This window comes from Sparus aurata, chromosome 6, assembly GCF_900880675.1.
Source record: "Sparus aurata chromosome 6, fSpaAur1.1, whole genome shotgun sequence".
NCBI lineage: Eukaryota > Metazoa > Chordata > Actinopteri > Spariformes > Sparidae > Sparus > Sparus aurata.
Genome location: NC_044192.1, coordinates 16,424,073 through 16,451,216, shown reverse-complemented (window position 1 = coordinate 16,451,216; position 27,144 = coordinate 16,424,073). Strand labels below are relative to the sequence as shown.

The following is a 27,144-nucleotide window of genomic DNA, read 5'->3' as shown; positions in this document are numbered from 1 at the left end:
AGGAGACAAAATGGTTCTATGATCTAATCCAAAGTTCCCTTTATTGAATGACCTCCTGTGCGAGGTGTCACTTTGCTTCACATTCAGATTATGAACAATAATCTATAATTATGGACCTACAAAGAGCATTTTTACCTTTATCATAAAAAAAAAAAAGAGTTTAATTTTACTTTTCCAAATTTGGCCTCACTTTGGGCAACTATGGCATAAAGGCACCTTTTTTTTTTTTTTTTTTAACCAATTAGTATATGTGTAGGAGCCAAAATGTGCATCCGTTCTGAATTGTTTACTTTTGTTTAGGCAGCGCACATTATTATTATCATTATTGTTGTTTGTTTTGTCATCTTGTTATGATTTCAGGTAAGAGGAAGTGGGTTTGGCCTCCACATTATTTCACCTGTGCAGTTTGTTCGCGGGTGCGCTAGTAGACAAAGAAGGTTGAGTGAGGCCCTATATTTTTTCTTTGACCGTAATTTTGATGTAACTTTGGCCATCATTTTTCTACTTGATTTTGACCATAACTGTCGTTAATAAACTCAAGAAACGTATCTGGAGTTGGACTAAAGTTTTTCATTCAACGAGTCACAGAAAGGAGCCTGCTTTGCCTATCAGTGGATTATTATTAAATTAAATAAGACGCTACAATATGTGTATAAACACCAATAAGAAAAACAATGCAAATTTGTCTTTGGAGGGGTTTGCAAGAAATGAACACACAAATTAGGACTATATACAAACATATAAATATATAATAACCTACAGTCCAATATTTGGTAATATAATGGAGTGGAATAAAATATTACATTTCACAAAATACCACAGCGTTTTACAAAGCATGACATTTTACTAAACACAACACTTTACAAAACACAACACTAACCAAACACAAAACAGAACAGCCTAACCCAGCCTCAAATTTACCAAAAAAAAAAGACATTTAGAAATAACAACATATCATTAAAAACACTTTTCATAGAACAGGGCCACCATACCAACGATTCAATAGACGAGCAGGCAATATGGAGTCCTACATGTTATATTATTATAATCATTATTATTGTGGCGAAAGTTTGCCAGTGATGACTTTTTATTTTTCAGATCCAGCTGTGACATGCAGGCCTACAACAAGTTAAAATGCTTGGATAAAATGCGTAAAACAAACCGAATTGAGGACCGATTGTTATTCTCCCATCGATTAAGCTGATGTGTTCGCCTCCTGCCGGTACGCGATCCCTCTCCTCGCCGTCGGTGTGGGAGAGAAAAAGGGGGAGGGACGTGGGAGGGGCCGGTGGAGGGAGATAGTGCCTAGTTTAGCACTTTGCAACATGATCCGCGCACACCACGGAGAGGCCGGGCTCTGCGGTCCTGCGTCCTGCGACCATCCCACCGCCGCGCCACATGGAGACGGGACAGAGCCACAGTAACGGGGAACGACAAAGAGAGAAGGAGGACCATCTTCCTGTGGCTATATGAACCCGGCACGGCATCAGCAGCTCCTGACAAAGCAAAAGACGCACGGAGGGGGATGATGAGGGTGACGGGAAGTGCGGCTGGAGCTCGTTGCGGTCTGCGTCAAACCTCTCGCCCCGGCGGAAGATAATGCCCTCCGCGCCCCGTAAAGGACTTTTCTGGGGTGTGTTTGCCGTTTGCTCTGCGGGGGTCCATGTTGTCAGTATCTACGGGGGGTAAACATCCAGAAGGGACAGTGATGCCCACCAGGTCTCCTGCCACCACTCAGTCACTCTCAGCATCTGCGTTGTAAGGAGAAACTCGCGCTGTGGGAGTGGGACTGTGAAGGAATATGCAGAGATAAAAACAGAACAGCAGTTTTTTTTTTTTGTTTTTTTTTTTTCTCATTGTGTCCAAACCAGACAGAGCCATAAGTGGATTAACCGGGTGTTTGTTTGTTTGTTTTTTTCTCACCTGAAACATGAACTCACTGTTTTTCTCCGACACTCCGCCCGGTCCGGTCTGCAACGTCCCCGCCGGGTCGGGCGCGGTGACCAGCGCCCTGCGTAACGACCTGGGCTCCAACATCCATGTGCTGAAAACCCTCAACCTGCGATTCCGCTGCTTCCTCGCCAAAGTTCACGAGCTGGAGAGGAGGAACAAGCTGCTGGAGAGCCAGCTGCAGCAAGCACTGCAGAGACCGCAGTACCGACACCTCTACTCCCGGGAAGTTGCCGTGCAGACGGACGGTCCCGAGTCCAGACTGCCGGGCACCATCTGGAGTTTCACCCACGTCCGGAGGCAAGGGGAGCGCTTCGAGACCCTGCAGGGGCCCGGGGTGACGTGGACGCATCCGGACGGAGTCGGGGTCCAGATAGACACCATCACCCCGGAGCTGAGGGCTCTGTACAACGTGCTGGCCAAAGTCAAGAGGGAGAGGGACGAGTACAGGAGAAGGTGAGTGGACAACCGCCATCGACATGACTGATGAGGCCATGGGAACTGTGTCTGCTGATGCTGGATGATTGTTTCAAAGAGTTCTAAAGCTTATTTTCCATAATTAAATACAGCAGCACAGTCGATGTTATGCCAGGATACATCCCAACATATCTTACCAGCTATTCAGTCATCTGCAGGGGTGAAGCAAGATATGAGAGGCCCTGACAGGAGGATGCTCTGGGCCCCATTTTCTCCTCCAGGCCCCCCTCCATCACTGCTCTCACATTAGCAACTCATAAATAGAAAAGACACTGAACAAAAGTACAACATTTCACTAGATACCCCCAGTAGACTATGACAGAGAACTGCATCAACCATTAGATTAATTGCAACAATCAACTGATGGATTTGAGAAATTCTCTCAGGAAAAAAAGTCAGAATTCTCTGATCCCAGCATCCTAAAGTTGAATATTTTCTGATTTCTTTTTACTCCTCTGTGACAGGAAACTTTTTTCTCAGTTGTGGACAAAACAAGACATTTGAGCATTTACACTGAGGACACTGTGGACATGTCCCCATCACTTTTAAAAAGGCATAGTTTGCTATAGTGTGCTGTTTTGACAGACATCAAAATATCTTTCAAAATAAGACCAAGAAATGTTCACAAAAACATTCGCTCTTTTTTTGATTTTAAGCTGTAAATGTCTACTATGACCTCATTATATTGCCTTAAAACACATATGCTGAAGAATATTTCAAAAAAGAAAATGGTCATGTCGCCACTATTTTTCAACACAGTGACACCGCTACATTGGAGGATGTCATCTTGGACCTTTAATAAAGATTCTTCAACATTTTCTGACATTGCCATTGGAGCGGCAAACTAATGATTATTTTCACTGTCGATTAATCTGATGATTGTCTTCTTGAGTGATCGACGAATGGTTCGGTAAAAACAGACGCACTCGAAGCCCCTATGGGGGACTTTACAGGAAGATTCAGGTGATTTCTCATTGAGCCTACATTAATCATCCACGCTGCAGTCACAAGTTCAATTGTTGACTTATTCAGCGTAGATGTGTCAGATTATAAAACGAGCCGTTCTAATGTAGATTGACATTAAATGAAGACACATAATCAATATTGCTCTTTAAGATGCTCGTTGTTGGATTGTCCACATTAGAGCGGACGTATCAGGTGATGGACAGAAAAATAAACAGCAGCTATTTTGATGGTGGATTAGTCGTTTAAAGTTATTTAATAATAATAATTTAAAAAAGGTAAATATTCCAGGTTTTCTAATGATATGATTGATAGCATGATTTTCTTTGTTTGATATAATTTTAAATGGAAGATCTTTGGGTTTTGGGGTGTTGGTCGGACAAAGCAAGACGTCACCTTGTGCTGAGGGAATCATTTTATGGACCAAATAGCAACTTGTTTAGTGAAGAAAATGAGCAGCATATTCATCAGGAAGGAAACAATCTCTGAGTTGGTTTGAGAGGTTGTAGTGGTCTGATCAAGGAGCTGTTTTCATCGCTCTACAACTTCGCTGTGACTTCTCTCGTCCCATATGGGCGTGGGTCACAAAATGTCACCATATGCTCATCTGACAGTACAGTGGAGAGATTTCACAGATAGAGTTCCACTTGAGGTCGTATTTCACATGAAGGATTTTCAGAGCTGACGTTTATTGTGAATCGAACAGATCCTGTTTCTCACACTCTTCTGAGGAAATTCCTTTGCATGGCTCAGTCTCCACCAATTGTTCCTCTCCTTTAGTCACATTAATTGTGTTTCCTTGAGGGACTCGCTGCAGCGCCTCCCAGCTGACCCACGTCACTGCTGGTCCGCCTCGGCTGGCCGGCTGCTGGCAGGGAGACCTGCCAAGCAGACGCCTGCTTCTGTTTGCTGCCATGATTCAAGCATAGAGGCATTTTAACAGGCCTCCGTCTGCTCGCCGAGGTCGGCTATGACGAACGCTGACTTCCCTTGTGAGCGCACTGACTCAGTGACACAGAATGCATGTGCTCTCCCTCTTCTCGGGGAAAACTGTATCCTGTCCAGTCATCCCCCCGTAACACCAGCATATCCTTTTTTGTGCATTTCTGCTTGAGAAGATGAACGGCAGTGACTGGGAAAGCAGCCAAATTGGAAAAACTGCTGCCGCTGAAGACAAAAAAATTTGGATCCCCTTTGGCTAAGATGGAAGCTGTTGACTTTATAAGTCTCTGGAACAGCCATTTTAGTTGCTTTGTGAGTCGGGTTTAGTCAGCAGAATACATATCCATATGACACTTTTCACATTCATTCAGTGACTGTTAAGTGCATTATTTTTTTTACATAGCTTTAGGTTTTACATCTGTTTATTATTTTCTTTAATGACAGTACCTAAGTACTAAAGTGTCAAAGCATGCTCTTTTTATTCTCAACTACATCTACAGAAGCGAGGAGCAGGACACATTTCCAGACAGTTTTTATTGGCCAGTAATCATGGTAATCAATCTCTCTCCCTGCCTCTCACATTCCTCCTCCTCGGCTCTGAGCTCAATGGTTGCATCATCACTGAGTCCACTGCCCAGTTGTTTTCTCTCCGTCTCCCCCAGTCTAAATCCTCTTTACTACAGTCACGTTTCGGCGTTCAATCCCCCCGAGCCCGGTCCCATCCCCGCCATGCCTTTTCCTGCTCTGTGCTTTGTGTGTTCAGCCATTCCCATCGTCCTTCACTCCACCCCTCCGTCAGCCCCTCCGCCTCGCTGCTCCTCTCTGTGTCACGCAGACTGCTTTGTAAGGCATCCTCGACTCCGACCGAGGCCCGCCACCCCTCCCCGTGTGCTCCCATACCGCCCAGGTGATTTATTAAGGCTTTACTAGTGTGGACACATACAAGGAGATAGATGGTCAGCTGATCCATTTCTGATTGGTCCACTTGCACTTTAACCAAGATGTGCTCACTTGCCTGCTTTCCGTCATTTTATAGTGCGCCTCTATCCGGTCAAGAAAATGTTTTCAAACCTTGAGGCAAAAGAGATGAATTTCTTGTTGTTGGTAACACACTCTCTTATGAAGTTGTGTTGTGAGAAATCTGATGATCGTACGTTGTTTTTAACGTAGTCTTTAAACCTAAATTTCCCCCCTTAGTAGCTTTTATGTAAAAATAATACAGTGTTGTCGCAGCAGTGTAACCAAACATGAGCCACAAGCTTGCAGCCATTAAACACTCTGTAAGATAGCTGAAGTATCTGACTGTAGATAGTGCTGTGAACATTTGTATCCCATTTAAACACAGTTCTCATGGAAAGCTTTTTGACCTAATGATGAAAAAAAAAAAAACATTTCAGGAGTTGAAGGAGACATATTATGCACATTTCAGGGTCATAATTTTGTTTGAGATACTTCTAGAATAGGTCTACATCCTTTAATGCTCAATAAACTAGGGATGAACGATATGGATTTCCTCAGCCGATACTGATAACTGATGATAATAATGGGACATTTTCGTATTTGAAAAATGAGTTCATAGCCTGTAGTTTATGCACCGCTGAGGGTAAAACGGCAAAGATGTAGAGAGCAAAGACAAATTGTTTTAGACTCGATAGCTCTGACATCACTATTGATCACACAGCAAAAACAAAAAACAAATCCAACTCAAAGGTTCTGACTTCAAATCTTCATTTATCTTCAGTGGGGAAGGTTTTTCTGTACTTTGGCTTTTCACACAACAAAGCTTATCGAATGTTTTTCACATACATTGAAAATAGATTAAAAATGAAGTGACAGAATATCAGATCAGACATGTCCACGTATTAACACAAGTAATTGAAACAAAAAAGTGCATCCCTCAATACGAAAATAAAGGCTGTAGAGTGCATACCTCCGCCAAGGCCCAACACTCCCCTTTAATTCTATCAAACCTAATCCAATATTATATATCGATAGCCCTGAATCAATCAGAATATTAAACAACCCATAACTGCTTAACAATAATTTAAGCTCAACAGATCTGAGATCAACATCAGATTCTACTCACCAATAGATGCCAGCCACCTAAATAAGAAAGTTTTTTTTCATCAAGATCCATGCATTATTCCACAAGAAATTAACAAAAATGTCAAAAAACATTTGCAATATTGACGTTGTTGTTGTTGTTGTTGTTAATGCTAAGTGAAAGTGAAAAAAATCTTGGATCTGTCCCCTTTACCTGGATCTGCACCAAAAGTTAATGGAGTCTATTCTGGGCTGAGACCCATCTCCAATCCGTTATGTCATTGTTGTGTAATTTTGCTGACAAAACAACCAACACACATACAAACAAACAAACAAACACACCAACAAACGGATACGTGTGAAAACAACCTCCGTGGCGGAGGTAATCATACGATCACAGAATCGAGAAATAACGTTCTAGTTTGCTGGTATTTCCTCAAACAGCTAAAAACATATTCACAGTTTAGGTTATTACTTCAATAAACCTTAACTGACCTGAATTATATTTCCAAATCAGCTGCTTGCTCTCTATTGTACAAAATCCTTTTGTTCTAGTTTTTTAACAGTTACTGGATGTCTTTGCGGATCTGGAAAAGCTCTTTAACCGATTAAGTGCACATTCTTCAAACACATTTTCGATTCATTCGTAATCACTTTCATCTGTTTGTTTGCTGCCATCAAATGCAACTGTGTGCTTCAGACCCGCTGCGCATAAACACAGCACGGTTGTCCAAGGACAGGCTACATAAATCAGACAGCCAGTTTATATGAACGTCCACTTAGTGCTACAGCGTCTGGACTGTGGGGTCACGCTGACAAACGACCGTGCAAAGGAGCATGGGTAAGGTCAATGCCAGTGCCCTCGTTCCACTGTCTTGCATCAGCGTGAAATGTATCACCTGCGTGTCAGTGGGTCTCTACCAGTAATTGCCACCGGCATACGAGAGTGCTTAAAGGCCACGAAAACAGTGGCTGACATTGACAAATGCATTTGACAGTCGACAGCGTGCTGTATGTTCACTAAGAATAGATTAACTCTGTCTACGGCTAACCAAGTGACCTAGAAGTGGAGATTTGTTTAGATTTTACATGGTGGCGCAGAGATAAAGCAGGCAGCTCTATATGTTATGCAAATTACTGCACAGACCGGAAGATGGCAGCTAAAAGACAGCAGTTATTCGTGCACTAATATGCTAATAGATTGTCAGAGAACTACATAAATACAGATAAGAGCAGTCATTTGCTTATTGCAAATAAAAGGGAACAGTACTCAGTTGATTTGACTGTAGCTGGCATGAATTTCTGTGGAACAGGGGTGCTGTACCGACGGACGGAAAGAGACAGCAGGATCATTTTTTATGCCATTTTTAAGGTGCAGTGCTCGCTGCAGTGCTGTAGGGATAAAGGACACTGCTCTTAAGACTTGAACCAGAGTTCCCCCGGTCAGCGCTCTGGCCTCTCCTAATTGGTTGTTTACCCCATCAGAGGCCAAACAACTGTCCTGCTGGATCACAATGTGGGTGATACAGGACGTATGGTGAACCAGAACGGTCTCCGGGCCTCCTGGGCATGTTCCTCCTGCATGAATAATTCACACAGAGCTGAATTTAGCAGTGTGTGGATCAATGCAGCCGGAATCCACCGAAGACACTTTTCACAGGCTTTGATCTTTTCTTCCCCAGCGCTTATGGGAGGTGAAAGGCAGAGCATCTCTTTTGAAAGTAGGATTCGGGGGTTTGTTGTGATAAAGCACCGACTAATTACAGGGAGAGGTGCGCTGTGATTCCAAAGCTCAGCGCCGCATTGTGTTTCAAATGTCATATTTCACTGCAAAGAGCTATGCTGATGGGCTGTTCAGCCTCTCCTCGCCTGTCTTCGGCACTGACCTGCCCTGCGTATAATCCAGGGCCGTCTATTCATTAGAGGGATTTTCTCTAAGCCGTCACCTAGCACCCAGTCTCCAGCCTCCAGCCAGCCCTGCACCACATCCTGGCACGCAGCCGCCAAACTGAAGCGGGGCCTCTCGAAGTGGAAGACTCCCTGCTGCTGAGATACAGTGGGAGAGAAAGAGAGAGAGAGCTCAGTACACTAAAACCATTGAGCTCCAGATTAGAGTCTATATTGTTCCTGCCTTACTCCCCCTTCCTGTCTGCATGGTGTGCTTCGCTTAAGCCCACAACATGTTTTTGAACTTGCAGACACTAGTACTTTTACAGTCTTATATAGTCTTTATTGGTCAGACAAAGTATGACATTTTGCAGATTACATTATCATTTACAAACCTGGATTGTACTAAGCGGGACTGTTTAGAAGATTTACTCCCCTGTGTTATAGACCTCCATAGTTGTCCAGAAATACTTGAGTGAGCCACACCGTTGCACTCGGCGACATGTCCTGTCATTACAATAAACATGGGCGCTGTAGTTCATTTTGAGAGATTCCCACATACACAGTCCTGCTGCAGTAAAGAGCACTGGTTTTCAGCGCGTGGGTCAGGACCTCCCAGCGGGTTGTATGATAAATTCTGTCTTGCCTTTCTGCAGCACACGCAAAATGTTTCTGGCTTTTCCTCAAGTTTGTTGGCTTTTGTCTTTTGCAATAATGAATGGATCCAATCAGGGAAGTTTTTGCAGCCTAGTCTAGTCAACATTTTTTGATGACCACATTTAATTGAGTAGTGGCAATTTTTGTAATTAGCATATTGTCAAGATGGCTGCCATCGGCATCTACTGTAAACAAAAAGCAGCGCATCTCAGCAAATTTGATTTGAGTGATTTTTGCTGTCATTCTGTTTGACTTCTGGGTACTGAGTCCATTTTCAAGGTGACTGGAGAGGTTAGAAGTCATCTTACGATAGTGATGGTAAAGGACGAGGTTATTTTGAACCAATAACATAAAAACAAAGTGACAAAATGAGAAAAATTGGTCCTGCCAAGTGACTGGCCACACAGCCTGCTTTCACTCTGCCCGAGCACAGTCATGAGTTATGGTCCACAGGTGGTCCAGGTCTTGCAGCCAGAACACTGTTGCCCATGACGTAGGGCCAGCAAATTCACACACTGTGCTGAGATATTGCTATGTATGGACACCCGTGCTGTGGCTACTAGATCCAGACCACCTGTGGCCTGCAAGTCATCGCTGTAATTGGGCCGACTATAATTGGGGCTGTGAGCCACAGCTCATAACAGCTCATGAGGAGGCGTCACAAGCCGAAAAGGTTATCAGCCACTGCATTAGAGCCCCAAATATGTATTAATCTGCAGCTGAAAATAGTCTCCAACAAGGGCACTAATTATCTCCTTTAGACTAACATGCCCACAAAAAACTGCAGTGCCCTGCTGTTTTAGGAAATTACTCTAATCTGAATCTATAAACTGTCCTTGTGCCATGTTTTTAATGATTTATATCTTCAGTAGGAACCAGCGGCGTGAGCCTAAGTACCACAGAAGGGGCAATTTAAAAAACTGACGCATTATGAGGTTTTGTGTTTTCATAATTTAAGAATAATATAGAAGAACGCTAGACTCTGAAGGAACAAAAGAACCACAATCAAGACAAGAAAAACCAGGAACATTGGCAGAATCTGAAAATAGGAAAGAGAAACATAACTGTGGCCTCCCTCTCTCTGCATCTCCATCTAACCGTAATGAAAACTCATGATTCCATGAAGGGAGTGCGTTTCCCCCCTCTGCTTCCCTGTGCCTTTTGTTTCCTCTGTGCTTGTGTGTGGAGCTGCTGTGCTGTGCGTCTGTGGTTGATTATTCATGGGTATCGATACAGCTGAAAGCAGTGGCGCGTTGCCATATTTAAAAGTGCAGGAATCCACCTGTCTCTCTGTGAGCTCTGACTGCATAGGGGGGGAGTGAAGTGTGCAATATGTCGTGTAGGTGGATTATTTCGAAAAAGGCTGTTGTGGCCCGAAGCAAAGCGGGAGATGAACAGTTTTCTTTAGGTGGAATAAATCTTACTGCTAAATCCATAATCATCAAACCCTGATCTCACTCTACACCTAATAGTTTAAGTGTCATTGCCTTTCTGTTTAGACCTGCTCACGCTGAATAGCTATTCCAGAAATAATACTGTTTTTTTTAAGGCACCTTAAAAAACAAGCACACACACACACGCACACACACACACACACACACACACACATACATATATAATGTCGTACACGTGTGAGAGAGAAACATGGTGTGCATGCTTGACCTTAAAGGTAGACCAGATGTGTCCTCCTCCTCCTCAGAGCTCCTTGGAAATGTATTGAGAGATAAAGTGCTTTAACCTCCCGTGGAAGTGTTTTCATTATGGCTCTCTCAACAGTCAAAACTTTATCATGTTGAAGACACAATCCATCATCTATGTGTAAATAACATTGTGGTGCCAACACGGGATGGTGACATGGAGGTTTTGTCGCATGAGTAATGTTTTTATGAACATAAAGACGAAGCTGTGTTTGCAGTCATGACAATAGACTGTGTTTATTTCATCTTTATGTTAAAGATGTACATACATATTTATATATATATATATTGATATTTCAATACAGTCTTTAATATTTTTTTATTAAACATTGATATCACACATACTTCATCTTTAATGTTCCAATAGCCTTTTTCCATCTTAGCATTCTTCAAAGTTTTGATTTTCTACTTCATTTAAGCAGAAGAAAATATAAGAAATACTGCACATCAGGGGTCTGGAAGTCTAATTATCTGGGAGCGTCTGGCAGAGTTTGCTTGGAAGGCAGGGGGTAGGCTTCAAAACACAGTAGGGGAAAAAAAACTTTGTCATTCCCTCTTCATCTGTCTTCAACAGTGGCATCAAATTCTTCGAGAACAGCATCTTTTCCTTACAGCTCACATAGTTATCAGTTACATTAAACTCATATATAGAAAACAAAGTGATCCCCTCTTGGGTCATCTTCTCCATAGGGTCAGAGAAGAGACTGTTTGGTGAGAGGTGGTAAGTCAAAGTGCTGTTGGCTGTTGGTAAGCTGTTTCTGTTGCACACTTAATTGCAATTTGCTAAACGTGAAAAGACCACTTTCATTGCCAAGCAATTATTTTCATTATTGATTCATTTGTCAGTTATTTTCCTGATTAAATCCTTTAATTGTTTGGTTTCTAAAACATCAAAGTTTCCACAGAGCCCAAGGTGTCATCTCTAGACATCTAGTTTTGTCTCGGCGATCGTCCAAAACCAGAAGATATTCTGTTAACAGTTAAAGAAGACCAAGAAAATCAGCAAATAGTGGCCGGCCACATGATACAACATCAAAATAATTATCATTTCCAACATGTCAAATACTGACTCTTTGGGTAGTGGACCCAAAGAGTCAGTATTTGACATGTTGGATATGAAACTCAATAATAAACTGGAATGAGACTCAATAATTAACTTTAACTAATAATAATTAACTGTCTTGCAAATTGGCCCTTTAATTAACATTAACATTGATCATTGAAACTTTTGATTCTTTGAAGAAAATGTAATTATTCTAAAATGAAAGGCTGTGGGTAATCTGCTAATCTCAGGGTTGGTGTGTCGCCTCCAGAAATTCTTACCATACTTGAGCAAGACACAGGTCAGGTCAAGGTGTGTGTCGTGAATCGCTGCTGTCAGTGTCGTGAGTGTGTGTGAATGAGTGACGCGGAGCCACATTGTAAATCTTGATAAAACAGACTTTATATCACAAGACGTCATGCAGCTGTCATGGGCTGAGTCTGACCTCCGACCTGGGAGTGTTAGTTCTCTGTTTGTGACTAATTGAAACCTAATTGTGGTCAAGAACCCAGGTTCCTTCTGAAAGGAGCAGTTTCAGTCTTGTGTTCACCCCTGAGGTTCATCCTGCAGGTGTGTGTACCCGGAGGTACAAAAGATATTTGTCTAGTGGTGATTTATCATAGCTCCATTATGTCTCGCATGATTTGACTGTACACACCCTGGCCAGTGAGGACTTGTGCCAGAGGTGCACATCTCTGTCTTCTTTTCTTCTGTAATGGGATGTCACTCCCAGCGCAGCCCCACCCGAACATGGCCCGGGCATGTCGGTCGTTGTTTGCACTATTATCTCTGTGCTCTTCTATGAAATGTGACAAATCCATGTCATCTGTCACCAGAACATCCAACTCAAAGCCTTTTATTATAGGATAGTGTTTATACAAGTTGTCTTTACAGTTTTTTGTGCCACTAAATGTCTTGTACTTTCACTATATAATGAGTCAATAGCCAGGGGGCCCGACGCTATTATGACGGCACCACAATGTGGACCACATGAAGTGACATCGGTGGGAAAATCATAACTTAACAGCCCAGTGGTTTGCTTTCTAGGACGCAGGGTGGGGTCAGTTTGCAGTGAGGGACTGAAGACAAAGGCTACAGGACAAACTGATTTTCCATCACAGTGCTCCGTCACAAGCTCTGCTGCAGAATGCATTAATAAGAAATAGATTAAATCTTGTATCCGAGTGTTATTTCTTTTTTTCCTTGCTTATTATTTGTGCATTAACTCAGTCCTTAAAGAGAAAACAAGGCACATAATGAGTCAATGAAATAGTTAATGTGATGGGGGGGCGGATGGACAGCATGTGCTTTAATGTGACCTGTAGAGAATCAGATAAATATGAAACTAAACTGCCAGTTGCTCATCAATGCCGGTTATGTCTAAACCGACCACTTCTGGTCCCTGGCTGGTCGATTGGTGCATCTGTAGCGTTTGTGGCAACAAAAACTGAATGTTTTTGACTGGAAGTCAGGCTATTTCCAGCATGTTTGTGGCGACCAAAAGAGGTTATTTTAAGCTGAAAAATGTTTTCCTGATCTTAAGTGTTTTAGGATCGATGATTGAATTGATCATTGAACCGAAAGAAACAACGTTTTTTAACTTGTCTCTGCTTCTGCAGAAAAGCCCTTTTCCACCATATATTGTGGCGATTAGGCTGCACAGTAATACAGGAGAAAGAAAATAGTTCCTAGCTGAAACTGCTCACAACAATTGAGTAACCGGGTCATGACTTCTGGAAAGCAACACCACTGTTGAGTTTATCAAATGTGTTTTGTTTTTTTTGCCGTTTTGGGCACCACAAGCTGAGTGCCATCTTGTTCCATTATATTTGCATTATAGTAGTTACATTATATGTGAGTGAAGGCAGACATCTCGACGGCGGATGTACCCAAACTTCACACCCAAACAATCTAGATGGATAAACAGCGTGACTGATTGATTTTGGGATGAGCTCTCCCTTTAAGTCATCAAGAAATGTGTGCTGACAGAAACTCTTTTGACATTTAACTGTCGGCCACTGAAACAAAACCAGTATGTTCGGGAGTTTTCTTTGTGGCAACGCCATGACTTGTCTCTGCGATCGTTAACAGCTTAAAAAATGTTGCAATCAAAAATGCTAGCATCAGTTCTTTTGAAAGCAATTATCCACTTTTCCTCAGGTTGATCTTGGGTCATACTTATTAGTTTGAAGGTGGTTGCAATTACACGTGAACACCTATGTGTTTGTCTCCCCTCTAAAGACATTGCGCTAACCTGACAGCGCCATCCCCCCAGGCCAGAGAAAATAGGCTACGACGGGCGCTGGGAGTCAGGCAATTAGACGCTGCTAGTGCATGGAGCAACCAAGGCAAGCTCACACCCATATTGTTGGAGGGAACAGTTAATATGGTAAAGTTGTGGTGCCAGGTCAGGACATGGGAGAAGACATGTTACAACACCGGCTGCCAGTTATCTGTCAGTCCATCAGTATGAAGGGAGGATCCACCAAAACCCTCTATTCAGATTGATGCTTTGATCTGCTTAAATTAGCCTGTTACAGCCTCACCTCATTCCAACAAACATCAGGGAACATCATTTGTGGCCCGGCTATATTTTCTTGTTAATGATGCCTTGTTTGTGTTGCAGCTAGTCCACGTTATACAAGATTGTTCTTCTGCCCGAACTTGCTTTTCAGTGTTGCTTCAGCCTCGAAATACAAGAAAAAGTTGGTCCATTGAGCGAGGATTTACTTAGGATTACGATATGAAGTTTGAGTCTGCTAATCATTTCTGAAGATCCCCTGACACACATGAAGCTTACGGAAGCTTTATCCCTGTCTGAGCGCGTATAAACATACTACCAAGGCCACAAACTTTAATTAAGAGGCAAATGTCTGGTGTAAGACAGAGAACATTCATCAAACTCGCAGATTTTATTTCCCTGCGCCTACAGCCTCTCGCCCTGATGTTAATGTTATTCCATCCATTTTGTTCCAATCATGCAAAGCATCCCGGGTTTTGACAAGCGTGCACTAACTGATACTGTGCTGCTAGGATAACTGTGCATGAAAATGACAATAAAAGGAAAATAATTACAAGATTTAGTTCGAAGTTAGTATGGCCTACGAATAGAACGTTACATTTTGTGTCATCAGTGATTTGGCTGTATCTAACGCTCAGTGCAACGTGGCGCCGGCGAAGCGGAAGTGTCATTGCTAGATTCAGACTGACACAGTTTTTTCCACCCAGCACCCTTGTTGTGTAAAATGCAAATGTACTTGCGCATACCCATGCACCACTAGGCATTTTGGTCTCAAAATCTGGTGTGGTCAGGCGCACTGATGGCAGATTGCTATCTGGAGGCAGCAGAAAGCAACTGCGCAAAAAAAGCTGCTCTAAAGTCAGAGGCACATTTTATTTCCTGCTATTTAAAGGACACTTAATGCAAATAGTAAGTAACAAAGGCTGGCTCAAAACACGCGTACAGTCTGATTTTATGATTACAGTGGCTGCTTTCAGTTATTTTAAATGTTTCTAATCGCACTGTAATGTCACTGTAACTAACACTGTGGCACATTTAAAGGTCCTATTTGTAAGAAAAGTTGATTTTTGAGTCTCATTCCCAACTCGTCAAGTGATGGCGCTCTTGGTTTCCCAACTCTGTCAGACGGATCGGCCGCCATCCCAAAGCATCCGTTTTTTGGCGAGTTGGGAGTCAACCTTTCTTTCAAATAGATCCTTTAATCAGCGACACTAATAGCTGCGGTTATTAACTTGAAATGGGAAACAGTAAAAGTTTTAGCTTCGCCCAACTATTTCACCGTCTGAAATTTGCACTGGGTGTGTGTGTGTGTGTGCTTTTGTTGTGCAGAAGAACACACAACATTGATTAACATGAAATACTGACAGATCCTGTCAGTGAGTCAGGAGTTTATCGGCTGTTCCACGTGTGCATGTTAAGAGAGAGATACACATATTGTTTTTTGCTGCTCAGGGATCGCTGCAGGTTTCATCCTTAATATTTTCCTAGTTAAAGACATATTAAACCCACCTGCAGCTTGCTATTTATCACAATGCACATATGAAAAAAACAATAACTCATATTAACTGAACAAACTCATACAGTGGTTTAGATATCAACACACATACACAGCAACGCTTTACGCTGGACACAGTAACAACTGACAAACCAAACCTAAGTTATACTTTAGAGGAATGTGTCTTCTCTTGAACCTCCCAGATTACGATCAAAGCTGCCCGTGTCCTCCCTGAAGGAGGATCTCCTGAAGGGAAAATGCTCAGTGAGAGTTATCTCTAACTACTTTCAAAACCTTTAGATAAGGCAAGCCTGACAGAATGATGAAGAGACGGGAGGGAATGACCAGCGATTTAGGATCCAGTCGTCATATTTCATAAAGAAATTGACCTTTTTTTGTTAGTGTAGTCATATTTCACATTTTAGCATAAACCAGCCTGGTTTATTGGGAGAGATGCTTCGATGAGACACTGGGTTCTTAGAAAGAGGCACGGTGTTATTTATTATACTCATATTCATTTCAAAATGCCAGGGAACACTGTGCAGTTTTAAAGTTTAAAGACGTGTTTAAAAAAATATATTTCACGAGACATAAAAAAAACAAAACACATGAATACAGGATCCCTGCAGTGCCGTGCATGCATACAATACGTAGAAAACATATGTAAAATATATATGAACATGCACATACACACACGTTTAAGGATTAATTACATGAAACGTATATTTGTCAAAGTAAACTTTCTCTTTTTTTGCCAATTGAGACCAAATTTTAACATGTTTTGCTTGAGCTCAATGTTTTTTTGGCAGCCAACTAAGTTACAAAAATCTTTGAGACAACATGTGAGAAAGCAGTTTTCATTAGCCATATCAGCAGCAAGACGCTAAGGATAATAATGTTGGTCTGTTGCTCTCTCCATAGCTTTGGTCCGGACTGAAATATCTCAGCCCATCCTCTCCCAGGGGATGGGTTGTAAAAACTTTGATTTCCTGTACGTTCATCTAGCGCAATCATCAGGGCACAATTTTTATATTTGTCCACATCAGCTGCAACAGCACTTTGTGTTAAGTGCTATTTACCAAATGTTAGCATGCTAACATGCTAAACTACAAGGGTAACATTGTAGCTGCTAAACATCAACTTGTCAGCATTATCATTGTGCGCATGTTAGCATGCTGGCATTAGCATTAAACTCAAAGCAAGTACAGCCTCACAGATCCACCATCATGGCTGTAGGCACTTCCTGTCTTGTTTTTGCTGCTATCAGAATAAATTAAATAGCTAGCCATCATTTAGGAGTAGAGAGTTGGTATTCAAAGGATATTCTTATCTTTAATATTAAAAATACCCTTATCTACTTCTTCTCAAAACGTATTCTATGTTCTGTTATTAAAGGTGAAATGCTTAGTCCGTGATCTCTCAAGATTTAGAGAAATCAATAGAACATAGACGGATGCTGTCCCCTATATTCGCTACAAGCGATATTAGCTCGCTCCCTGATGGCTAATGATAATGGCGGCCTGGAGAAATGCCTGCGGTCACTTAGCAACACCAGGATCCTGCTCTGAGCGGTGGTGTCTGTGTCCTGTCTGGGTCAGGTGGGCTATATTTAAGTCTGAGGAACATAAAGAAGAGGAGTCATTAGCCAGCCAGCGACGATCCCGCCCAACAACCTCTCTGCACAGTTCGCATGATTGAGTGGGCCAGGAATTAATCTGCATGTGCTTCTGATGCAGGCCGGTCGCGCGGTTTCCATGGACACGAGATGGCTTGAGAAGATGGGGTGGCGGAGGACAAATGTGTGCGGTCGTGTGATGGAAATGGATTGAGGTCGGCGAGTGATGCAAGTGAGTCGGAGCAGAAAAAATGAAATGAGTTTTGACCTTGGCGTGTCGTCTCGTCAGCAGGGACCCCCAAGCAGCCAGACGGTCGCCCCTGAACCACTTCACTTTTTTCCGGCCCGATCCATCTCACATGACTGCATCATTAGCATGCCGCACATGAGTCTCTGTGGAGCGGGTGGGATATAGATTACAGAGCATCAAGACATCCAATCGATGACCTACTATAGTCGCCCCCCTCCCCTTATTTTTCCTCGCACCGAAGCCTTACATTGCCCACTATTTCACATCTCGGTGCCGCGGATGCCTCTTCCCATCACGCTCCTCCTATCCGGCCAAGATTATTGGAAGAATCTGTCCTAGGAGTAAATCATGGCCCCGGCTTGTGCGCCGTATGATTGCACATACAGGACGGGAGACGCAGCTGTCATGGAGAGGACATTATAGAGACACCTATAGGGGGTCCATGGGAGGGATCACGTGCGCTCTCTCTGGACCCTCAGACGTGATTTATCAAAGCTGTCAGTGGCTTCATTTCATCCGAGGAGCCGAGCTGAATGGGTGTTTGTCCTGCATGTAGCCAGATGTATTGATCCTTGAATCTGTTATCATGTAACACTTCCTGTTTTACTATTGCCTGCACTCATGAGAATGAATTGTAATGGGCCTATTAAAAATCTCTTTATAGTGTTTAGACTGAGTCTTGGTTTAGGCATTAAAGGTAATTTTACTCGTCGAACATTGCATTAAAAATGATAAAATCCCCAAAACAGAATTTTACCATGTAACTATTTAAATCATTTCTTAATCTATTATTTGCTTTTATTTATGAGGTCTGACATTTTGGACAAGCATTAACAACAGTTCAAAACCTACAGTGAGCTGCCAGTTTTTATGAGGTAAATCAATCTGTAGTGGCCATGTGTCGGATAATCTAAATCAAACTTTATATCAAACTTCATGATAAAAATCAAAGAGCCACTGCTGCACCGAGGTCTTGTAATGTACACAGGCAAAAAAAAAAAATTCAATGTCTGTTCAACGTTCTTTTGGTTTTCGTGATTGAATTTTCAAAAACCAAACCAGCAAACAAAGAACAAAGGAAATTCTGCATGCCTCTCTTGCTCTGGTAAAAAAAAAACAAAAAAAAAAACATTGGCCCACCCAGGTGCATCCTGGTCCTACACCTATCCTTCTGCCTATACAACTTCAGCTGCCCATAGTGTTACACAAATTCATAAATAAAACAAACTGAACATGCTAAAGAAGGAGATAAATAGACTAAACAAATAACTAGCAAAAGAAAAAAATCTCTCAAACTCTAATCTAAATAAAGCAAACATCTAGAATGATCAAATGAAACATACCACTTGTTATTAGCAAAAATAACAACCAAAACTAACAACAAACAATGCAGCCTACTACAGTCCTGCAACAACTACACCTCCATGAAATCATTTCTTGTACTGCATTATTGAAAGAGGTGTTTTCTGTTATGTAGCCTGCAGTGCAGTGGTTTCCAAATGGTGTGCCGTTGCAGTCCAGGCATGACATGGGATTGTTTTTACAACGTAGATCATTATTGAAACACACAACTATACAACAAGTAAGGAATGAGTTTTTGATTTCCCGCATAGCATGAGTAGGGCCCGCGGGCCAAAGCTGGCCCACCAGGAAGTCTGATTTGGCCAATCAGATGTTTCGGGTGAAAATAAAATAAAAAATACTTTTGATGACTTTTTCTTGTAATACAAGATGGTGCACAGAAGCATTGCATCAACAGCCCTGTTTCTGCTAACAGACAGAAAAGGAAAGTGTTTCTTATCAAGGAGTATTTCAGATGATAATAGTCATAACATAAGTAAACAAAATAAAGTTAAATAAAGACACCGAACAAAGACAACGAATAAACAAATGAATAGATAACAATAAATCAACCATACAAATGATAACTTTAGGCTTGCACAGGCCAACTGGGGGATCTAGAAATCGTGCTGTGAGAGAGAGTGCAGTTTAGTCTAATTAATAATAATTATAACTACAAATATATATAAATTGTATGTAATAAAATATATATTATTTATTTTCGGAGTTATTTTTCATAATCTGAGCATGCTGGGTAGAATGACACAGGAAGTCAGTCAATTTCAGGAACTTTGGATCATAGCAGCATTTTTCATCTTAACAATACAATACAATGGGTGCCCATTAGCTCAGCTGGTAGAGCGGACGTCCCATGTACAGAGGCTTTGTCCTCGCTGCAGTGACCCGGGTTTCGAGTCTCAGCCTGAGGCCCTTTGCTGCGTGTCATCTATCAATAAAGCCATACAAAGGCCAAGAAACAATTGAATCAGGTGTTTGCTTGCCTAAGTTTCCATTTTGGGCCCTCTAGGGGAAAAAGTTATGACACCCCTGCTCTGAAGGTACATGTTTTAAGGGTTAATCTGCTCGTAAACACATGATCAGAGTTTGAGTTTGTAATTTGCTGTCTGGTTACTGAGAAATTCCCTTCAGTAACACTTTCCAGTACATCGTATACTTTAAAAAGGGTGTTGTTCTAAATTTTATTTGCTATGAGCAACAGAGCCTTTGTGTAATGATACGCAACCACACCTCAAAGTTTTCCCTGAGCACTTTTGGTATTTACTGCCTGTTGCATAACAGTACTATGGACTCACTGTTGGATTCTTGGAACATGAACGTCAGATAAACATCAAATGATTTAAAGTGATAATTAATGATCTGATAAAACCTCCAAGGTATTTTTCTTTCATCATTTAAAATCCTGGCAGAGATAAATGATTATGGGTGCCATAAAGGGTGCCATCGCCATGAGCTGTTCCAATAAATAGTATCATGCCCGGTAACATGGAGTGCATGAGATCTGGATGTGTGCACGCTGTGTCCGCAGGCACACTGATGCGAAAACACTCAGACAGCTCGCGTGCAAATATCACTCCCAGACATACCACACAAGGCAGGGAGTGTTAGTTGGCAAGAGCTGCAGGAATGCCTATTGTTCAACGGACAAAAAATTGTATGAGAAAATGTCTGTTTGATGTGAGACACTTTGATTTTCTGCCTCAGTGTCGCACTGCAGTCTCCTCTTAGGTCGCTAAATCAATTTTCATCAATCACAATATGTAGAAAGTTTATTTTCATTTGTTTCATTGGAACAAATCTGCTTAAGTGCTACTGTAGTTAAGCATGCAGTGCTGATTTAGAAAACCAATTGACTCAGCAACATTATGTAGAGATCGGCATTTGGTGTGTTTTGGGGCCTCCCATAGTTTGTGCGACACCACTGTCGTAAATACAAATCCCAGGTATGTCAGATGTAATGCAGGTGCTAACGACAAACAAAACTCATTACATCATCACAATGTTGTGTGTTGAAAACTTGTATATTAAAGTAAACATGTGTGTAACGCTGTGATCCGACCCTCTCTCTGACGTTACATCGCGGCTGAGACAAAGACACCATTAACACTATTACGAGACGCTGAACCATCGGAATGATGGTGAAGCTGTTATTTTTAGGTCGAAAAGTTACATTATGATGCTTTGTATTAAGGAAAACATGTATTTGTAACATTATTCCTGTGTCTTTATGAAAACATACACAATGCTGGTTGCTAGAAATTGAATTAGATTAAGATGTATTACTCGCTGCACCCAAATTATTTGCTGGTGCACCTTAAATGAAAAAGTTCAGCGCACCAGTGCAACCAATGTAAAAAGTCCTGAGTCTGTATATACATATATAGATATAATGCAGAGCCCTGACTGGAATCATGATTTAAATGTGGAAAAATTGGGCAAGTAAACAAAAACAAAAATACAGATAACTGATTCATGAAAGGGCTTTCGATTTTATTAATGGAAATCAGATGGCATCTTCATGTGGCTCTCCATAATCAAATCTTGGTTTTGTTTATCGTCTATTTCAGTTCGGTTTTGCATCTCAAAAATGGAACAGAAACCACTTGGTTTATTGCCGCAATTTCAGTTGGGTTTGTCGGCTGGAGCGGCACATCTGTAGCAGCCCACAGTTTTTGATTCATTAGAGCACGATAGCCGAGGATATGTGTGGCGATAAACAGATGTCTATGAGTTGACACAGGCTCCAACCCTCCTGCTGCCTTTGTCCTTGTAAGGAGACTCCGGGTGTGTTCGTTTGACTGAGTCAAGCCAAAGGTGCAGGAAAACCAGAACCACAGCTATGGCTGAGAGGCCAGTAGGAATACCTTCACTGAGCTGTGGTGTCATCTGTGTTTGGATAAGTCATTTTAACCCGGATGCTTGAAAACAGTCGGCGCTTTTTCCGTTTGACTTTTATGGATTGCTCGATTGCAACGGCTCCAAATAATGTGGAAGTGGCCGCTGCTTAGTTCTGTCAGTGATTCCATTACCTTTGATAGATGAAATGAATAGCTTTGACACATTGTTGACACGGGGAGGCTTCCCCTCCGGCAGCAGGTCAATTTAGTCGAGCTGTCCAGTCATCACCATTAGCATTGAACAACGTGGTGGTCTCTTCGGGAAGTGACAACACGAGTGATACAGATGCTGGATTTGTGTCTGCAGAGGATGTGACGCAGTCGTGAACTGCTTTGACCTCAGCCAGAGTCCTGCGGCAGACAGGCAGAGTGTTGTGGACACAGTAAAGCAGCGCTGCCAGCGTTTTTTAGAACAAGGCTTCAATCACAGTGTGAGCTGGCACGCCCAGCCAAGGAATACTTCTCTCTAATTAGACAGTGTACATTCAGCTGCTCCTGAATGGAAACAAGGCAGAGTTTTGTGAGAAAGTGAATCTCCGGTGAGGCTTGTTGTGATACCGAAGTGATTTCTGGCTGTGTTTGTGTTTCTCCTCGGTAAAGGCCATGGGTAAGGTACGCCAATGGCCCAGAATGCAGCAGCGGTCGTCATATGTCAGCTTTCTCCCTGACAGTAAACACATACGGTCAGGAATGCAGTGTGTAACACGCAGATGTTCCCACTGGCTCACACACACAGAAAGCCCGCTCTCAAATTATCCTCCTCCGCTGTCGTCGTCCATGTGGCTCACAGTGTCTCATCATCACATGGGTGTTACTTCATATTACTGAATGAGCTTCTGGACCTCAAACTCTCTTTTGGGAAGCGTCTGTGACTCAGCATGCCTGCCGTCTCATATCTCAGGAAACGAGATGAGTGTGTATGAGGAGCAGACTGAACTGACTGATGCAGTAGGGGCTGAGCAGCCTGCGCCTCTGTACGCAGCACATACTGCAAGGCAATTATAGAGGCTCCTGATTTTGTTTCTACGTAGCTGCCATGGTGCAGATGTGTAATGTGATCTGTCGGGAGAGCGAAAGAAAACTGTGTTGTAGATCATGGCATTCAGCCAATCAGGGTGGTCTGGCATTTTATTTTTAGCTACGCAGGTGGTGAGGCTCTGGCTGTTTGGTCGGTCAGTCCACAGCTTTGGTCCATGCTGGAATAGCACATTCATGATCCCTCAGCATGAGTTGTAATTACTTTCTTGATCCCCGGACACTACCATTAGCTTCAGCTGTACTGCTGCTACATCATGCTAACATGCTAAACTCAGGCCCTGTTTACATGACAACAGTTTTGCCAAAAGCTGAAAAGTTTTTCCTTTGCTTTTTAAAAAAGTTACATGTTCATACGACAAAGTGGTAAAAATGATCCCTGAGCTGTCGTATGCATGCCAGGCCAGTAGGTGAGGCATACATGAGCAATTAAACACTGTAGAATTGCACCAAACGCTTTCTTCTACAGAGCGTTAAAGCACCACTTCACTGTAACAATTCAACAAATGTACACTAAGCTGGTCTAAGTCAAGGTGCTGAAACCTAACCAACACTGCCAGGATTGGGCTGCAGTCACCCAAACAAACCTACCAGAACTGGCTCATAACTGACTCAACTCTGGAGGCCAGCTTTGCCAGAACTGGCCCAAACATAAGCCAGCTGACAGCCTGTGAAAAGTTATGTGTGACACAGTATCCTACCAGAGCTTCCTATGACTTACCCTGTATAGCCGGAATTAGGAAATGTTTGATTAGTAATATAAAACCACCTCTCAGAGCCGGCAGCATGGCTGTAGACTCCCTGTAGGTCATTTTATACTGCTTTCAAATTGACTAAACCAATAATGTGCCCTGCTTGTTTTAGTGTGACTTATCTGCCTGGCGACTATGATAAGATGAATAATTCATTCTACCTTATCCTCAATAAATATTGGTTGCACCACTAATGGCTTTGCACAAGTTTTTTTTTTTTTTTTGCATTAGTATACTATAAACTCTGTTTCTGTAGGTTTAATCTCTGTCAGAGGCATGAATACAGATTTGCATTTGCTTTGAACTGTCACCAGCTAGATGTTGTAAACAGATTCCCAGCTCATGAGACTTTATGAGGAGAGAAGCAGTTAGCATGAAGGAATTCAGGCTGCAGCACAAATACTCCACCCTTCTGGATGTGTTCAAATGTCCCTCTGCAGTCACTCAAAGATTTAAAAGCTATTCATGAGAAATGTGTTTGGAGGAAGCTAGAGCTTCATTCTCTGTGTAGTCCTTTTTTTATTGAGGCAGTGGGGCTGTAGAGAGGGCCGTACAAAGGAGGAAGGAGACAAAGGATTGAAAACATGAGGGGGAAAGAGGGTGTGAACCCACACTGTCAAGGGCATTTTGCAATCAGAGATGGGAGTATAATCTGAACAAAAGTACCATTAACCTGTCCCGTTGCCCCCAGGGGACCCCGGGCTTAGCAGTAACTGACCCACCTCTGTGCTTTGTTTTGCAGATGGGAGGAGGAGCTGTCCAAACGACAGCAGCTGGAGTCCACGGTGGAATCCATGCAGCAGGTTGGGGAAACATAAACAATACAATAAATTCCACAAACACACTCATGCACAGATATTTGGTGGCTTGCCAAGGGTCGTTTACCACATGCAGACAAACACGGCCGAGTAAAAGGCGTGACCTCACATACAATTTCAAAACTGCTGCCACAGCACATGCATAAACATTTATATATAGCTGAGTTCTTCAGGGGGTTTCATTCTGTGTGGACTCAGCAGAGCTGCACTAGAGGCATAAACAACCAGGAGGATGTGTGTCTGATGAGGAAAACCATATTACAAACCCATCAGGAAGGGTCTGCTGGCCTAGATATAGATATAAACATCAAATTTCACCAGCAGCCTGCCATTATGTTTCTGTTCAGAGCAGGCAAAGGGAATTGAAATCAATTTCAAGTGTCACACCTTGAGGCTATATCATAACACGGCCACTCGCAGCGGATGCAAGTACCTCATCTAGTCGGCATCCTTCCCTCTCTCTGCTTTTGCACGAATTGATCGGTGACAGCATGCGTGTTTGTCTTAGATTCTGGGTCAGCAAAACCCCTGATAGAGAGGTGGAGTGCCCTCCCCCAGGGGGACTTAACCTTTTAGAGCACACAGGCAGATGTCGTTGCATATGGAAGAGCAGGAAATCTGTTCAGAGATAGTAAATTTAGTGCAAACACCCATTTATTGTTCAGGGCTCGGAGCCAGAGGGCCGTGACCGTGTGCTGACTTAACAGAGAAGCAACTGGCACTCTTCAGTGACAGAATGAAAACAACAGGCTTAGTCATCTTTCAATCTGTGCAAAATGAAGTCTTTAAACTGCTGAGTTAATGTTTATTAGCCTAAGTGGATCCATTTAGTGGGATATTATGGTAATAGGTTATCTATCAAGCTCCTAAGAAAAGCTAGTTTTCTAAAAGTTTCATGTGTCAGAGGGCTTAACGGTTAGGTTCATTAGATGTATGCTAATGTTTATCAAACAAAACGTAAGGTTTTGATGGCGAATGCGATATCATAAAACAGGTCTGCATACCAGTGGAGTGTTTAAAGTGTTAATAGTCCTATTTGTAAGAAATACTGATGCACTGGGAATGTAGGTCGGGCCGGCCGCCATCCCGAAGCATCAGTGAAACGAGCACTGTGACACCTTGAGAAACACGGTTATTTACTGTGCCTGTACGGTAGGAAGGTAACCCCAACCCTTCCTCAGGTCTCTGCTGGTTGCCTTGCTAACTAACAGTGACGACAAGCCTGCGTGGAATCATTGTGTCCGGCTAACAAACAGTCTGACACATAAACGCAAAAAAACTACAACTTGCCGATTGCCCACATAGTTTGTCGTATTTTTAAAGGGGCAATGTGTAAGACATGGCCAGAATTTTAAAAAACACAATCAAGTTTGAAGAAATGATGTGTTGCACTGATGTCCACTGAAGTCAGCGTGCTAACCAGCTAGCCCGACACATCCTATCTCATAATACCACTGTGTGCCTCAAAAGGCCCGCGGTCTGTAGCCCAGGCACAGTCAATTGCTAACGGCAGACATTCACTCCAGCCGAAGAGGATCATGAGCAGAAGTTAGCGGTTATGCTGCCCCCTGTAGTTTTGGAGCTGCCTCAGATGAGGAGGCCGCATTTTACAAGTTCACACCTTTAAAGATTAAACAGGCACTGTGTCAATAAGTAAACTTCATGTGCTGGAATGTGGATTTTGTTACCTTTGGTCAGAGCCAGGCCAGCTTTTTCCTCCTGCTTTATATTTACAGTAAAGGTATGAAAGTTGCATCTCATCTGATTCTCACCAAGACAGAGAATGAGCACATTTCTCAAAATGTTAAACTACTCAATTTTAGCCTTTACCCTCGTTAAACACAACGTGTTTCTGTGGCCAGTTAACACTCATGCAGGGACTTGGTTGCTGTCTTTTATATGACTCCAGTTGTAAGGCGCTCTGAGTTCTGCTGAAACGCCGTCAGCAGCAGCTCACATTTGCATCACCTCAGTTATGGAAATGTGAAAAGGAAACTTAAACTACGGCCTCTGTGTGCTAGTCATAAAAAGCTAAACAGTAACCACCCATATGAAAATGTAAAACAGTATGATTTGATTATTTGATTATTTGAATGCAACATGGGGTCAGTTGTTTATCTAACCAAATGTGCCGGATGAATGTTTGTGATATTGAACTTTATTTTACATATTTAGTGTTTTTTGTTTATTGTGGTGAAGCATGCTCACTTCGATTCCTTTCACTGTCACGTCCACTCAGAGCGCCCGGGAGTCGTCCGAGGTCCAGGATGAGCTGAGCGAGAAGGTGGACAGGCTGAAGGCTGAGCTCGTGGTGTTCAAGAGTCTGATGACTGATGTAAGTGTTTGCTCGGTGATGTCACCCTCACCTGAGCTGCGCGGAGCTTTCACACGCCAGACAAGAGTGCTGTGTTAACTCCCATACTTTAAGCAATCATGTTAGCAGTGTTTGAAGCATGTACGCACAGACATTTTCTGATAAGGGCTGCCATTCATACAGGCCTACACACACACACACACACACACACACACACTTTCTTCCTTCCTTCCTTCCCTTTCTTCCTCCATTGAAAAATATAAAATGCCAGAAAGCTTTCCAAGACAAGCATTCATTGAAAAGAGCTCAAATAGCAGCTGTAGATCAGGAGTACTTCCTGTTCTATGCAGCTCTGTATTGTTCCCTGGCAGCTCTGCTCCAGTGTGATATACAGCCGTAATATACTGCAGCGGGCTCAGTCACAGCTTGT

The 27,144-nt window shown here is 42.6% G+C and overlaps 1 protein-coding gene across 4 annotated transcripts in view; it reads left to right on the top strand.

Annotated features, from left to right (window-relative positions):
- The first annotated feature begins 1,110 nt into the window (after positions 1-1,110).
- iffo2b (intermediate filament family orphan 2b) overlaps positions 1,111-27,144 on the top strand; it is a 34,672-nt gene continuing 8,638 nt past the window's right edge. For 2 of the 4 annotated variants that reach the window (XM_030419163.1, XM_030419165.1), the window contains exons 1-3: positions 1,112-2,406; positions 24,325-24,385; positions 26,640-26,735. In XM_030419163.1, coding sequence (XP_030275023.1) covers positions 1,931-2,406; positions 24,325-24,385; positions 26,640-26,735 — 633 coding nt within the window. In that variant the 5' untranslated portion in view covers positions 1,112-1,930. Of the gene's footprint in view, positions 2,407-24,324; positions 24,386-26,639; positions 26,736-27,144 lie in introns of all 4 variants that reach the window. The other 2 variants (XM_030419162.1, XM_030419166.1) reach the window with 2 other exon arrangements.